Source organism: Podarcis liolepis (assembly GCF_965112155.1).
Source record: "Podarcis liolepis genome assembly, chromosome: 16".
Lineage (NCBI taxonomy): Eukaryota > Metazoa > Chordata > Lepidosauria > Squamata > Lacertidae > Podarcis > Podarcis liolepis.
This window is the reverse complement of record NC_139567.1, coordinates 32,129,734-32,142,466: the sequence shown is the minus strand read 5'-3', so window position 1 is coordinate 32,142,466 and position 12,733 is coordinate 32,129,734. Positions and strand designations below refer to the sequence as shown.

The 12,733-nt window shown below is 44.9% G+C and overlaps 1 protein-coding gene across 2 annotated transcripts in view; it reads right to left on the bottom strand.

Moving 5' to 3' along the window:
* The window catches only part of ZZEF1 (zinc finger ZZ-type and EF-hand domain containing 1), a 72,510-nt gene that overhangs the window by 49,867 nt on the left and 9,910 nt on the right, over nt 1-12,733 (bottom strand). For both annotated transcript variants that reach the window (XM_083479133.1, XM_083479134.1), the window contains exons 4-14: nt 11,735-11,906; nt 10,216-10,415; nt 6,824-7,034; nt 6,138-6,254; nt 4,978-5,156; nt 4,200-4,298; nt 3,192-3,283; nt 2,961-3,109; nt 2,292-2,403; nt 1,779-1,994; nt 1,123-1,223 (exon numbers count right to left, since the gene is read on the bottom strand). In XM_083479133.1, coding sequence (XP_083335259.1) covers nt 1,123-1,223; nt 1,779-1,994; nt 2,292-2,403; nt 2,961-3,109; nt 3,192-3,283; nt 4,200-4,298; nt 4,978-5,156; nt 6,138-6,254; nt 6,824-7,034; nt 10,216-10,415; nt 11,735-11,906 — 1,648 coding nt within the window. The remainder of the gene's footprint in view (nt 1-1,122; nt 1,224-1,778; nt 1,995-2,291; nt 2,404-2,960; nt 3,110-3,191; nt 3,284-4,199; nt 4,299-4,977; nt 5,157-6,137; nt 6,255-6,823; nt 7,035-10,215; nt 10,416-11,734; nt 11,907-12,733) is intronic.

Here is a 12,733-nt window from a genome sequence, read left to right as displayed (position 1 = left end):
TGTCTGTGGACAGCTTCTCCCAAGAGCCCATCAAGATGTTTAAAGCTGAACAAATGCCTCCATATTGCATTGCTAAGAGAGCCAAATGCCTCCAGAAGGTGCTATGACTAAATCCATTGATGGAAGAAGACTACCAAAAGGCTCCCCATCTGCACTCAATACATAGAATCCTAGAACTGCAAAGTTGGAAGGGACCCCAAAGGCCATCTAGGGCCAGCCTCTGCTATGCAGGAGCCACATCTAACAGGTGGCCATCCAACCTCTGCTTGATCCTGACTTATTTTTAGGAGGTAATTTAATTATTGTCTGATTTTATACCAATGCTATATATTTGATGTTAGCCGCCCTGAGCCAAGTCTCAGCCGGGGAGGTTTATTTATTTATATTTGTTTATTTAAAAACCTCCAACGACAGAGAGTGCGCCACCTTCTGTTGAGCAGCTCTTACTGTCAAGGAAGTTCCTTCCAGCTCCACAATTCTACAATTCCACAAAAGTTCCTCCAAATGTTTAGTTGGAATCCCCTTCCTTGTCATTCGAATCCACTGGTTCGGGTCTTCCCCTCTGGAGCAGGAGAAAACAAGCTTGCTCCATCTTCCATGTGAAAGCCTCTCAGGTACTTGAAGATGGCTCTCACATCATCTTTCAAGTCCCCAATTCTCCACGCTGAACAACCCCCTCAACTGTCCCACATAAGGCCCAATTTTCAGACCCTTTATCATCTTGGTCTTCCTTCCTCTGCACACACTCCATCTGCGGAGCCCAGAACTGGCCAGTTTCCATAAGACTCATATCAGTATATGTGTACAGTAAGTAAACTACAGTACATATCAGGCTTCTATTTAACAGAAGCACTGAGTTAGTTGATAACCTGTTACTCTCTAGTACCCTGTTCCTTCACCATAACTAGCAATGTGCCTGCTAGTGTCTATATGGATGCATCCGGTGAGACCTAATGCTAAGCAACAGGGCCTGGAATAATGAGTTTGTTTGTACAAGCCACACAGGCAGACAATGACCGAAGCTTCTGCCCATCACCAATACACGCCACAGCACCAAAGACTCAGTATTCAGCCAGCTTCATTTACTTTCAACTAGTTGTAAATGATGGGAGAGGGACTTACTTTTGGTGAAGTTTACTATAGAAATTCCAGAAAAGCTTTAAATCCAGGCCCGCAAAGTCGAGGTATGACCTGTAGCGTAGACCGCTTGCCTTCTTCTGAACCTAGAAATAAAATAATTACATATTTTTTAAGTTGGAAAAAGAAATAAATTCATGGAGGATAAGGAATGACGATGTGAACTTCCTCCCAAAAAAATCTGCACTGGAAAGCTTTCTCGGGGGGGGGGGGGGAAGCAGGATAATTTTCAGTTTGCATCAGGTATCTTTCTGATGCCCTAAAGATCCCCAATTTTGGGAGGCAAACAAGCACAAGTGCAACTTGGAGAGACTGCTGTGGCCAGCATGTGTGGACACACACCTATTCTATTGGCTATGAGTGAACGCTTCTCTCAAGCCTAATTTCAGAGTGAGGGAATAGAAATGTGAAGGCCTGGGGGGAAATTGGAAATGCTTTGAGAGGAGATTCCCAAGAGTTCTCCGTGTTTTCTTAGCTTTTCACATATCTGGTGGGGGAAGGAGACTGCTTGCAGGCATCATGGCAGACATCTATATGAGCACCGCTGGCCACGCTTGCCCTAGAGAATAACCTAATTTAGCCTTTAGAATACGGTCCAGACTATGGAGAGAAGAGGCAGCAGCAGGCAGCGTAAAACCTACCAAATCCTGTGCAAGCTGCTGGATGAAGCACAGAGTCTTCAGCAGGAGTGTCATCCCACAAACGACGTCACCGCTGGGCTTGCCGCACTCCAGGCAGCACTTGCTTCTGTTGGGCTCTGAAGACATGGACCGAAGGTAGCCGAAGACGCTCAAGCCTTGCACCCCGAGCCTCTCGGCTTTGTCTTGCCTTGTGCACAAGAACTTCACCATCAGATACTGAAAACGGGGAAGGGACATCATGACCAAATCATTCTTTCTTTCTTTTTAATTAAAAGTGCCAGCCCTGGCGACTATGCATCTTGTGTCCGAAGTTAGAAGATACAAAAGTTGGGACTGCAAGATGAATGTAGACAGCTGCCATTATGCAGTCAGACATACTGGCATGCGCTCACTCCAACCCCAGCCCAGCAGAAGACTAGCCATGAGGGAGTGCGGCCTGCGAGGGCAGAAAAAGGTCCGCCCCCCCCCCCCGGCTATATGGTCATGACTGGAGGAACTGGGCTGAAGTTTTACCTTGGAAATTCTGCACTGCTGCATTTTGACTTCCATTTCATCCCATTCCTCTTCCATTTCAAACCAGCCAACGGGATCCTCCTCTCCCAGTTCATCTCGTGGAGTGCTGCTCCTACAAGTGTTTAATTTGATTTTTTTACATACATATATACACTGGTACCTTGGTTTGCAAACGTCATCCGTTCCAGAAGACAGTTCGACTTCCGACATGTTCAAAAACCGAAAACTCAATACGAAAGCCTCAAAACACACAGAAAACTCAATCAGGAAGCCAGCTCAGAAGTTCAACTTCCAAGGCGCATTCGAAAACAGAAGCATTTACTTCCTGGTTTTCGGAAATTGAGTTCTGAAATGTTCATCAACAGAGACATTCAGAAACCGAGGTCTCTCTCTCTCTCTCCCCCCCCCCCTCTCTCTGTGTAACAAAATTGTATTAAATTAAATTAATTTGTCATAATTTGGAAAATTTATAAAAAGAATTAAAAAAGAAACAGGCCACTGGGGTTGTGGGTTCAGATCCTGAGCATTATCAAGCCAAAGAAAGCTGCTGTGGTTTGAGTTTCATGGTAGGGTAATAGACCAATATCGGAGCATACACAGAAAAATTCAGGTTCAACCATTTGCACTTCAGCTAAAAGAATCAGGTGGCAACTGATAGGTTGTATTTACCTGGCTTTTAAGAAGTGCCGGAAATCTTCTAGCTTCCATCTGTCATAGCTCTCGAATCTCTTGAAGTGCTCCTCTGCGTGAAATTTCTCTGAAGCGGAGTTGTAAGCAAACACCAACCCACACCGGGCCCCAATCGCTCCCCTCCGCACCTAGGAGAATAATGAAGCTCTAACCATGTATAGAGAAAGCAATTTCATTCATACCCGGAAAGCTGAACAGAAGCACCCTCACCTTTATTCTGATTTGTGTGACCTGAAAGGCTGATTCAGTTCCGGTCGAAAGAATGACACTGGCCTGTCTCTTTCCAGTCTCAGTAAGGAAACCTTTGAACAAAACAGCAAAACTTGAAATTTATGGAGAATGTTCAGGACAATGGATGTATGGGCTCTGGATTGGGCCAACCAGGGAAGGAGGCCTAACCCTGATGCACTGTTTGGTTACAACAAGGCATGTGTCTGGAAGCACCTTGCTGCCCAACCATCCCCCTGCCTGAAGTAGTGCTGGTCTATCCCTGCTGATACCTGTCTCTACCAATTCATCATACACACTGGATGAAGGTTTTCAAACAGGCTCACAGAACCTGCATGTACCTGCTTCACTATCCAACTGAGGATTTTAAGTGAGCACCCGGACCCAGTTTTATCCCTCAATGCCCAGGTAGTAGCCATGCCTTTGCCCAGTGTGTTAGTTGGACACATTTCGGGAGGGGCCACATCTGGTCATGATGGCACATGCCCCAATTACACTGAGACTGGATTACTTCCACTCATTCAGAACTCCGTGGTGAGGTTGCTTACTGGGCCCAGGGATTTGCAGCAGGTGATTTCTCTTTTCTACTTGCTGCAAAGACCTCTGGCTTATTTCCAGGCTCAATTAATGCCACAAGCCTGTCTGTTCTCACAAGACACCCTGTTGTAAATCCCGTCGCCATCAGGAATTCAACTGGCAAATGACTTGCTATAAGAGATTTCTATATTCTTGCATCTAGAGTGTAAAACGTTTTGCCCTGCTCCCCCTTCAGCTGCTGTGCACCTGCTTTTCTGCCCAATTTCCTGCTGCCGGGCTGCTTTATACTATCTGTTATCTCCTGCTATGCGTAAGTTAGTTTGTTTTAAATTGTTACTGTCTGGTGTCTTATGTAAGCTACCTTCCATACCTCTATTTGAGGAAGAAAGGGAAGATACAAAAGGCAAGATAAAATGTAAGAAATACATGATTGGAATCAACGCGAGCCCTTACCATCCCCTGTCCATGGCTCTATAAGGAGATTTTCAGGACCCGATTTGTCTTCCTTTCCTTTGACATCACAGGCCTGCAGCGTCAGCCTCAGGGGAGTTCCTGGAGATGGCAACAGACAAGTCTGTCAACAACACAGACCACTCATGGCATCCCCTATACTTTTCAATTGGAGGATGGGATTAGGAAACATAGTGCTCCTCTGTGAATAAACAGTCTAAAGGAGGAACACACCAATAACCTCACAAAGGTGATTATTTTAAAACACAAAATCTTCACCGTGTTTCAGTTCAAGGATGCAAACATTCCCAGTTTCTGATTTTCTTAGCTTCAAAGAAAAGCAGAGGACAACTGCTAGAAGTTTGAAGCTGTTACCAGACCTGTATCTACCCAAGCCTAAGAACCTAAGAGTCTGCTGGGTCAGGTCAATGGTCCAGCATCCTGTTCTCACAGTGACCAACCAGCTATCTATAGGAAACCTACAAGCTGGACCAGAAGACAAGAGCCCTCTCCCCTACTTGGGCTTCCAGCAGTCAATATTCAGAAGCATTAATGCCTCCAACATATTAAGCGGAACATAGCTGACATAGCTAGTGGTTATAGACAGCCTTATTCTTCATGAATTTGTCCAATTTGAAAGTCATCCAAGTTGGTGGCCATCCCCGCCTCTTGTGGGAGGTCTTTTACCTGTCTTGCGTTTATAGCCTTTCTGTAACCACTTTTTCAATGCCATGCATAGGTTTGGAAACAACTATATGAACGTTCCCCAGCCATTATTTACCATATTTGTACAGCAAGTTTTGCCTGACCGTGGCCATGGAGACGATGAGTGAGGCAGCCTTGTAAGGCGTTTCCAGGTGGTCGGCGATCGTGCAAAGTGAACTCAGCACTTTGCCAATGCTGCCCCTGGCCAGGGAAAATGCCAGCAGGGTAAGCTCTACTTCTGGGGAGGCACAACGACTGGGAAGAAATGGAAGGAAAACAGGGATTAGACAAGTAGCCTTGGACTATTGTTTTCTAACCACCACGACATGCTGTAATGTAGGATATGGAGGAAGCACAAGCTACATAAGGAGACTGGAGGAAAAATTCCCAGACTACTCAGAATTGTATCAGCTTCTAAAACATTTCCCCTTAGTCCTGTGCTCTCTGCAGTTTCCATTGCGTCACAACACGGTGGGGGAAACTAGGCCATGGAGGTTAATGTGGCCCTTCAAGCCTCTCCATCTGGTCCTTGGGACTCTCTCCAGGTCATGCCCACCGCACCTCCCACCCGCCCAGTGATTCTGCCTGGCTAGAAAGTGTGTTTGAATTGTGACGGTGCCTCTTGCTTGTAAGGATGAAGGACGGAGAGGGGTGTGCCAGTGTGTGTAGAAACCAGCCTACAGAAGTAAAATTTACATTTGTTGCTTTGCACTCTTTTGCCTCTAGTTCTGCCCACCAGGGGGATGTGGCCCCCAGAAGGCAATGCGGCCCTCAGGCTGGCCAAAGTTCCTCATCCATGCTCTAGTCTACGGATTTAACATGGACTTGATTTTTGTTGAGGCATGAGCTTGGCAGCCATACGTGACAAGTGAAATTTGCATGGGTTGCTCCGGCCACTTTTGCCTCTAACCCCACCCACCACTAGCATGCAAGCTTCCAGAAGGAATGAGGCTGAAGAATGGGTATTTGCTCCTGGTGTAACACTTATTTGCTGTATTACAGTGGTACCTCGGGTTACAGACACTTCAGATTACAGACTCCGCTAACCCAGAAATAGTACTTCGGGTTAAGAACTTTGCTTCAGGATGAGGAAAAAAATTGTGCGGCAGCAGCAGAAGGCCCCATTAGCTAAAGTGGTACCTTGGGTTAAGAACGGTTTCAGGTTAAGAACGGACCTCCAGAACGAATTAAGTTCTTAACCCGAGGTACCACTGCAAAGCTCTATTATGACTGTACCTGGTAATTCCCAGAAGAAAACTGTCCACTTCTTCCAAAACGTTGGGAGATAGGAAGCTTGAGAAGTCTATGGAGCCTGGTGACAAAGAAAGCGGCGGCATGTGCTGCAGGGCCTTCCTGAAGGAAGAAAAAGAAAGAGAGCGTCCCATCAGAAACAATGGCAAGCAGGAAGTGCTGCTGGAAGTCCAGTGTGGACAAGGTTGCAACACAGCACATCACGGAGAACAAGAGGCCAATGTGAACAGCCCAGCTACACCTCTACATGGTTCAGTTACATGTTACATTTTTAAAGCAATGGCCCACTGTTGTTATGGGCTCTTGGATAGAGGAAAAGCAATGCAGAATTCTAAACATATAAATAAAATCAATGACTGTGCCTTAATAGTCCTGCCCTTGTCAGAGCTCTGCCTGTGGAAAATCTAGAAGGCTCCCTCTAGATGGGAGTGGGGGCAGGGAGGATATGTACCTAGTTTTACAACAACTTTTAAACTGCTGTTTCTAAAACCGTGCATAAGAGACTCTTACACACAAAAATACAACAAAATGGAGGGGTAGTTTAGCTGTTTTTAATTCTGAATTTTAAATTTTTAGTAACCCACCCTGGCCAGATATAAACACTGGTGTACACTCAATAAGGAAAAATGCAGATGGTAATGTAGCTAAGTAGAAAAAGGAGAACTACTCACTGAGTATTTTGCAGGATGGCATGAACAATCGCAGGGTTGGTGTCCATGGACGCTGTGATCAGAGAGGTCAAAAGGGACCAGTACCAGATCGCCGAAGCATCGCAGACCGAGACACCTCCCTTCTTCACTCTTTGGTAGCCGATAGCCCTGAGCCCATGGATTCTGGTGTCGCACCCATCACTAAGGCAGCGCTTGATATTTATCTGTACATCTGTCAAAAGCATCAAACAAATAATTTCTTCCAGCCATGGGCCAATTTTGTTTTTTGTTTTTAATGAAGTTCTACAGCTCAAAGGGAAGCTGCTGATTGTCCAATAACGTTTAAGAACAGCTAACATCACAAAACATGATATACGTGTATAGCAGGCATAGGCAAACTTGGCCCTCCAGATGTTTTTGGACTACAACTCCCACGATCCCTAGCTAACAGGACCAGTGGTCAGAGATGATGGGAATTGTAGTCCCAAAACATCTGGAGGGCTGAGTTTGCCTATGCCTGGTGTAGCGGAACATCCTTCGCTGTACATTACCACCTCAACCCCTTTGAGTTATATTCCAAAAGCAGTCTCTCCTGCAGCCTAGAACATGACTGCTTATTCAGAGTACAATACCATGAATCAATAAACTCCTAGGTCTAGGTAATTGGTAGATTCTACAAGCTATTGAAGGAAAATATCAAGTATGGGGAAGAAGGCTCATCATGGAGGATGTTGCTGCCAAACCAAGTTTATTTACTGGGGAGTGGAGAACGACACAAACGAGCTTCGTATGCCAGGCCTGAAAATTCCTGCACCTTCTCTTGGGTTCTCCACAGCAGGGCAGCTGTAAACCAAGCATAGCCAACTGCCAAGCCACAAAAATGAAGGTGGACCTAGTGGCAGGCAGGTTTAAATTATTGGCTGGGAATCATATGCCAGACTCAGAGTCAAAACAGACATGTAGTTATGCATAATTTGAGATTTCAACAAGGTCTAGCACTTCCAGATATTTTAAATATGATTTGGCATCCCTTTATTACATATACAGCAGAAGCATTATTTTCAAAACAACCCGCATCACGTGCTTGGCAAATCTGGAACTATATGTGAAGATCAGTTAACACAAATATTCTTTCTTCTATGTGAAGGCAATTTTTATTCTCATTTTTTTCTTTCATGACTTTGTTACTTAACCCATATGTATCTGTACTTACTCTATGTGCCTATCTGGATTTTTCCCCCCATCTGTTGTTGTCTTGGTTTTATATACATTATAAAATGAAATAAAAATTATTTACCAAAAAAAAGACAGACATGTGGGGAATCCTTATGTCTAAATCCCCCCACAGAGGTCACATTTTTTATTTTACCTTAGTCTTCATCTGATGCATCAAACCAGTGTATCTTTTAACTACAGTGGTACCTCGGTTCTCGAACGTCTCCGTTGTCAAATGTTTCAGAACCCAAAAGTAAATGCTTCCATTTTCAAAGTCGAACAGCCTCTGCTGCATGTTTTTCAATTTTCTCAATTGCATTTGCAGCCAACCCTTTGCGCCTTGGTTTTCGAACCGTTTCGGAACTCCAACCATCTTCCGGAACAGATTGCGTTCGAGAACCGAGGTTTCCTTTCTTCCTGAAATATCCCTTTATAATGCCTGGTGGGGGTGCTTTCACCTAGGAAACTTAACTGCAAAGTTGCTAGGGCACTTCTCTCTCTATTTTCCTTCCCGCCCCCTGCCCTATTGCACAATAGTAAAGGTAAAGGGACCCCTGACCATTAGGTCCAGTCGTGACAGACTCTGGGGTTGCGGCGCTCATCTCGCTTTATTGGCCGAGGGAGCCAGCGTACAGCTTCCGGGTCATGGGGCCAGCATGACTAAGCCGCTTCTGGCGAACCAGAGCAGCGCACGGAAATGCCGTTTACCTTCCCGCTGGAGCGGTACCTATTTATCTACTTGCACTTTGATGTGCTTTCGAACTGCTAGGTTGGCAGGAGCAGGGACCGAGCAACGGGAACTCACCCCGTCGCGGGGATTCGAACCGCCAACCTTCTGATCTGCAAGTCCTAGGCTCTGTGGTTTAACTCACAGCGCCACCCGTGTCCCTATTGCACAATGCTGGCATGTAATTATCCACATGTTGTTTATCCTGGAACTTCAAAAGTCTGTGGATCAGGCCACGTTTCTTTTCTGTTTATTTCTCCCCTCGCCCCACAAAAAGAGACAAACTTCTGTATTAGGGAGTCCCACAAATATCCAGAAGCCACTCCTATTTTTAGGTGGCCCCATCTCTCTTCCAAAATGGTAGCCAGTGTGGTGTAGTGGTTTTGAGTGCTGGACTAGGACCTGGGAGAGACAAGGCTTCAAATTGCCACCTGGCATGAAGCTCACTGGGCGATCTTGGGCCAGTCACTGTCTCTTTGCCCAGCCTGCCTCACAGGGTCGTTGTGAGGATAAAATGGGGGAGGCGGGATATAAATGTAATAAATCAATAATTAAAACTGAATGACACTCAACTAGCTTAAGTGTGTGATCTGTATTATATATGAGGGTAGTTCTGGCAACAGAGTAAGCCACAGTCCCAGGCAGACAAGACTTCTCTGAGAACTACAACATTTTTCTTAATGCTGGCATTTTTGTACAGGTTATAGGCCCCCAAGATTACTTCAACAGAAATTAATGAGCTTTAAAAACAACAACGCTCCAATTCCCTGAGCAAGTCAGAATTCCAGATTCAATTCTAGATAATGAACAAACCTGCAATCATGCAAACCACAATAATGGGGGCAGGGGGCTGTCAAATATCCGAGTGAACCACAGGTATCTTGCTGAGGTGCATTGTGCATTTTAAGCCAACCATGACATTCACGGGTTTGCATGGAAATGAGGATAATACAGACCCCGAATCTTGCCTGAAGATATTCACAAGACATTCGATTTCAGTAGTTTCCAAGTATTAAGCTTCACATTTCTAGTGGCACAGTTATAAAGTTATGCACACTTGGGGCATTGAAACCTGTCAGTCTGAACTCTAACCCTCTTTTAAATAGGTTTTCTAGCTGAACCCCAGAACCTGCACTCAGATTCAAAGGCTTGGCCCCAGAACACATGCAATCTGTCTCTGAGCATGGGCATCCACAAGTATTGAGAGCTCAACATCTAGGGATACAGGCAAAAGTGTCTATGTGGGGTTTCTTGTCTGTTTGGTGGGCTGATTGTGAGTCACTTTGGGTTAACCTGGACGAGATAAAGCGACTTTGGGCTGACCTGGGTAACCCAAACTTCCCATCCCTAAGGAACTGCTCTCCCCCCCCCCCCTTTACCTTTCAAGCCAGACAGTTAAAATATATTTTGTTTTATTAAAAAGAGAGAGAGAGAGAGAGAAGAAACACCAATTGTATTGTTATGGACTCACACATCTGACTAATGTTAGCGTTTTCCAACAATGTCACATATCCGGTAACATTGCTGGGAATGTGAACATCGCGGACCTCCTGGAGATTGCTGGCCGTCCTTCCAACAGCTACCGTAACCTGCTGCGGCATGTAACTCTGGTCGTTGGCTGCGACTGCAATCGAGAGGTGCCTCAGAATGACATCCGGTTTCATCTTTAAACTGGAAGGCAAAGAGATTTCATTGGGAATGCGGGGGGGGGGGTGAGAACAGGAGATTTTGTGGTGCCCAACTGAGCTTGCCCGACTTGCACTTATTCAGTAAAGAACACATTTATAAAAGGATGCCAGGCTTATGTATCTACTGGGCCATACATATCGCGCCAGTCCATGATAAAGATCAAACTCAAGGCAGCTTACAATTAAAAAAGAAATCATGAGAGAATTAAAGGCAAAGGCTTGCATCCAGCATTAGTCATGCCTATTAGGTCTTCTGGGCAGAACTTTGCTCAAATCACCCTAAACCTAGTAATAAAACAAGCAGCACATTAAAAACTTTACCAACAGTTAAAATCCCAAGCAAGTTGACACTGGCTGTTCATTTATTATCAGGCCAGGATCACGTCTTAATTTATAAAGCCCTGAGCAACTTCGGCCCAGGGTACTTCAGGAACTTCCAGAAGCTTAATATCCCAGGTTGGCCACTGAGATCATCTGCTTGACTGTCGCTGGTCATTCCCCAAGTTGGCAAGGTTCATTTGAGACAACAAGGAACCAAGCCTTTTGTGTAATCTGCCCAGCTCTGTGGAACCCTCTGACACTAAAGATATAGCGGACACCATCTGCTTCAACTTTTAAACGCCTGCTGAAAACTTTTTTATTCCTTCAAGCTTATGCAGGTAATTAAGAATACATCTTTCCACAATAGTTATCTGATTTTAACTTTTTAATATGGTTTTTATTGTATGGTGTCATACGTACTTGTTGTGAAACACTTTGATATTTTCTTTATGTATTAGCAGTACAGAAATATTGTTATAAATAAGTAAACAGGGGGAAGAATCATAGGAAAATATAGTGGTAGAAAAACCTCCTGCACAAAGTCTTTCACATCACTGTTGTTTATCCATACCGTGAGCCTAGTGGGAGCAATACTAGCTTTTGACAGTTAAGGTATTTTGTTTTATGGGACCCACCCCTTCTGTTCAAGAGAAGCTTCTGTTTTGGTTGAAATGGTTTTACTTGGTTTTGTAACCATATGTTTATATAGCTGTAACCCATCCTGGGGACCTTATGGGTGAAGGGCAGCTGAGGAATTTTATGAGTAAATGAAACAAACCACAGTTCCTGGCCTCAGAATTAAGTCCAAGCCAGGGATAGTGGTTGAAGTCCAACATCTGGACAGAACCACAAGACCTCTCTTCTACAAGCTTGGGAGTCTTATGTTAACCAGTTTCCATCCAAGTCAAACAAAGAAGAGGAACGTTCTGCTCTGGAAATCCCAGAAGCCTTGTTAATAATGAAATTCAGCCTGTCGCTCACCGTATCCAGTGTGACCGAGCACTCCCATCAGACTGCCAGAAGGAGGAGGTCTCTCCATTTGTCATTTTGTCAATGTCTGCTGAATTGGAGGAAGTTTCTATGTGAGTGTAGCACTTTGAAACTGATTTGAGCTTGTCTAACTCCTGGTTTCCATTTAAATCACTCGGACATTCTGTAAAGAGATTGGAAGAAGCGGCAAAGACAGGTTAAGTAAAAACATTCATACCAGCATACTGACTTCTGCTTACCTCTTCCTCCGTCCCCCTACCTCCATGGCAATCTACGAGACCTTTGAGGAAGTGATTCTCTTTCATTTCCTTGTAACTCATTCATTGAGAATTTGCCTAGAGGAAAGGAAAGTAACCTCTCTCGCCTAGTGTTTCCTTTTCTCTCTTTTTTTAAAGGGCAGGTATTGAACTGGCACCCAAATAGTACAAGCATCATCCACAGACTTAACTGTTAAGCAGACTGTGTGGATCTGGCTTCTGGTTTCTTTAGGTCCTTTCCCCTCTCTTGTCGGGAGCTCAGTCGCCCAGGTTCACTATTAAAGGACTTACAGAGCTGCCAACCCTTAGGGAAGTCCACTCTGAGTTCCCGCATGAACTGCTAATCTGGGCACACCTGAATGATTGTATGGGGGGATGCCCAGAGCAGACACTCATACAGCAATGTAACAGGTAGCCTCCTCTGAAGGTAGATAATTCTGCTACGCCTCTGTATTCTGAGTGACTGAATGACCCACATCACAACCTATGCAGAACAATTACAGGTGCCTAGTGAAGGGTGATCTAGAGAAAACAAAAAGAGGGGGGTGACCGCACCCATAGTGACAAAAATACCACACGTTAGTAAAATCAGAATTTAAACATGGTTCAAATAAGAGAGGCATAGATTGGCATCTCCACCTGCAGAGGAGCTTTGCCTCCAAGGATGTCTTGATACTGAACGGCTCAAGAAATGATCCTGACATGGATATTCAGAAGATTGAGGGAAAACACA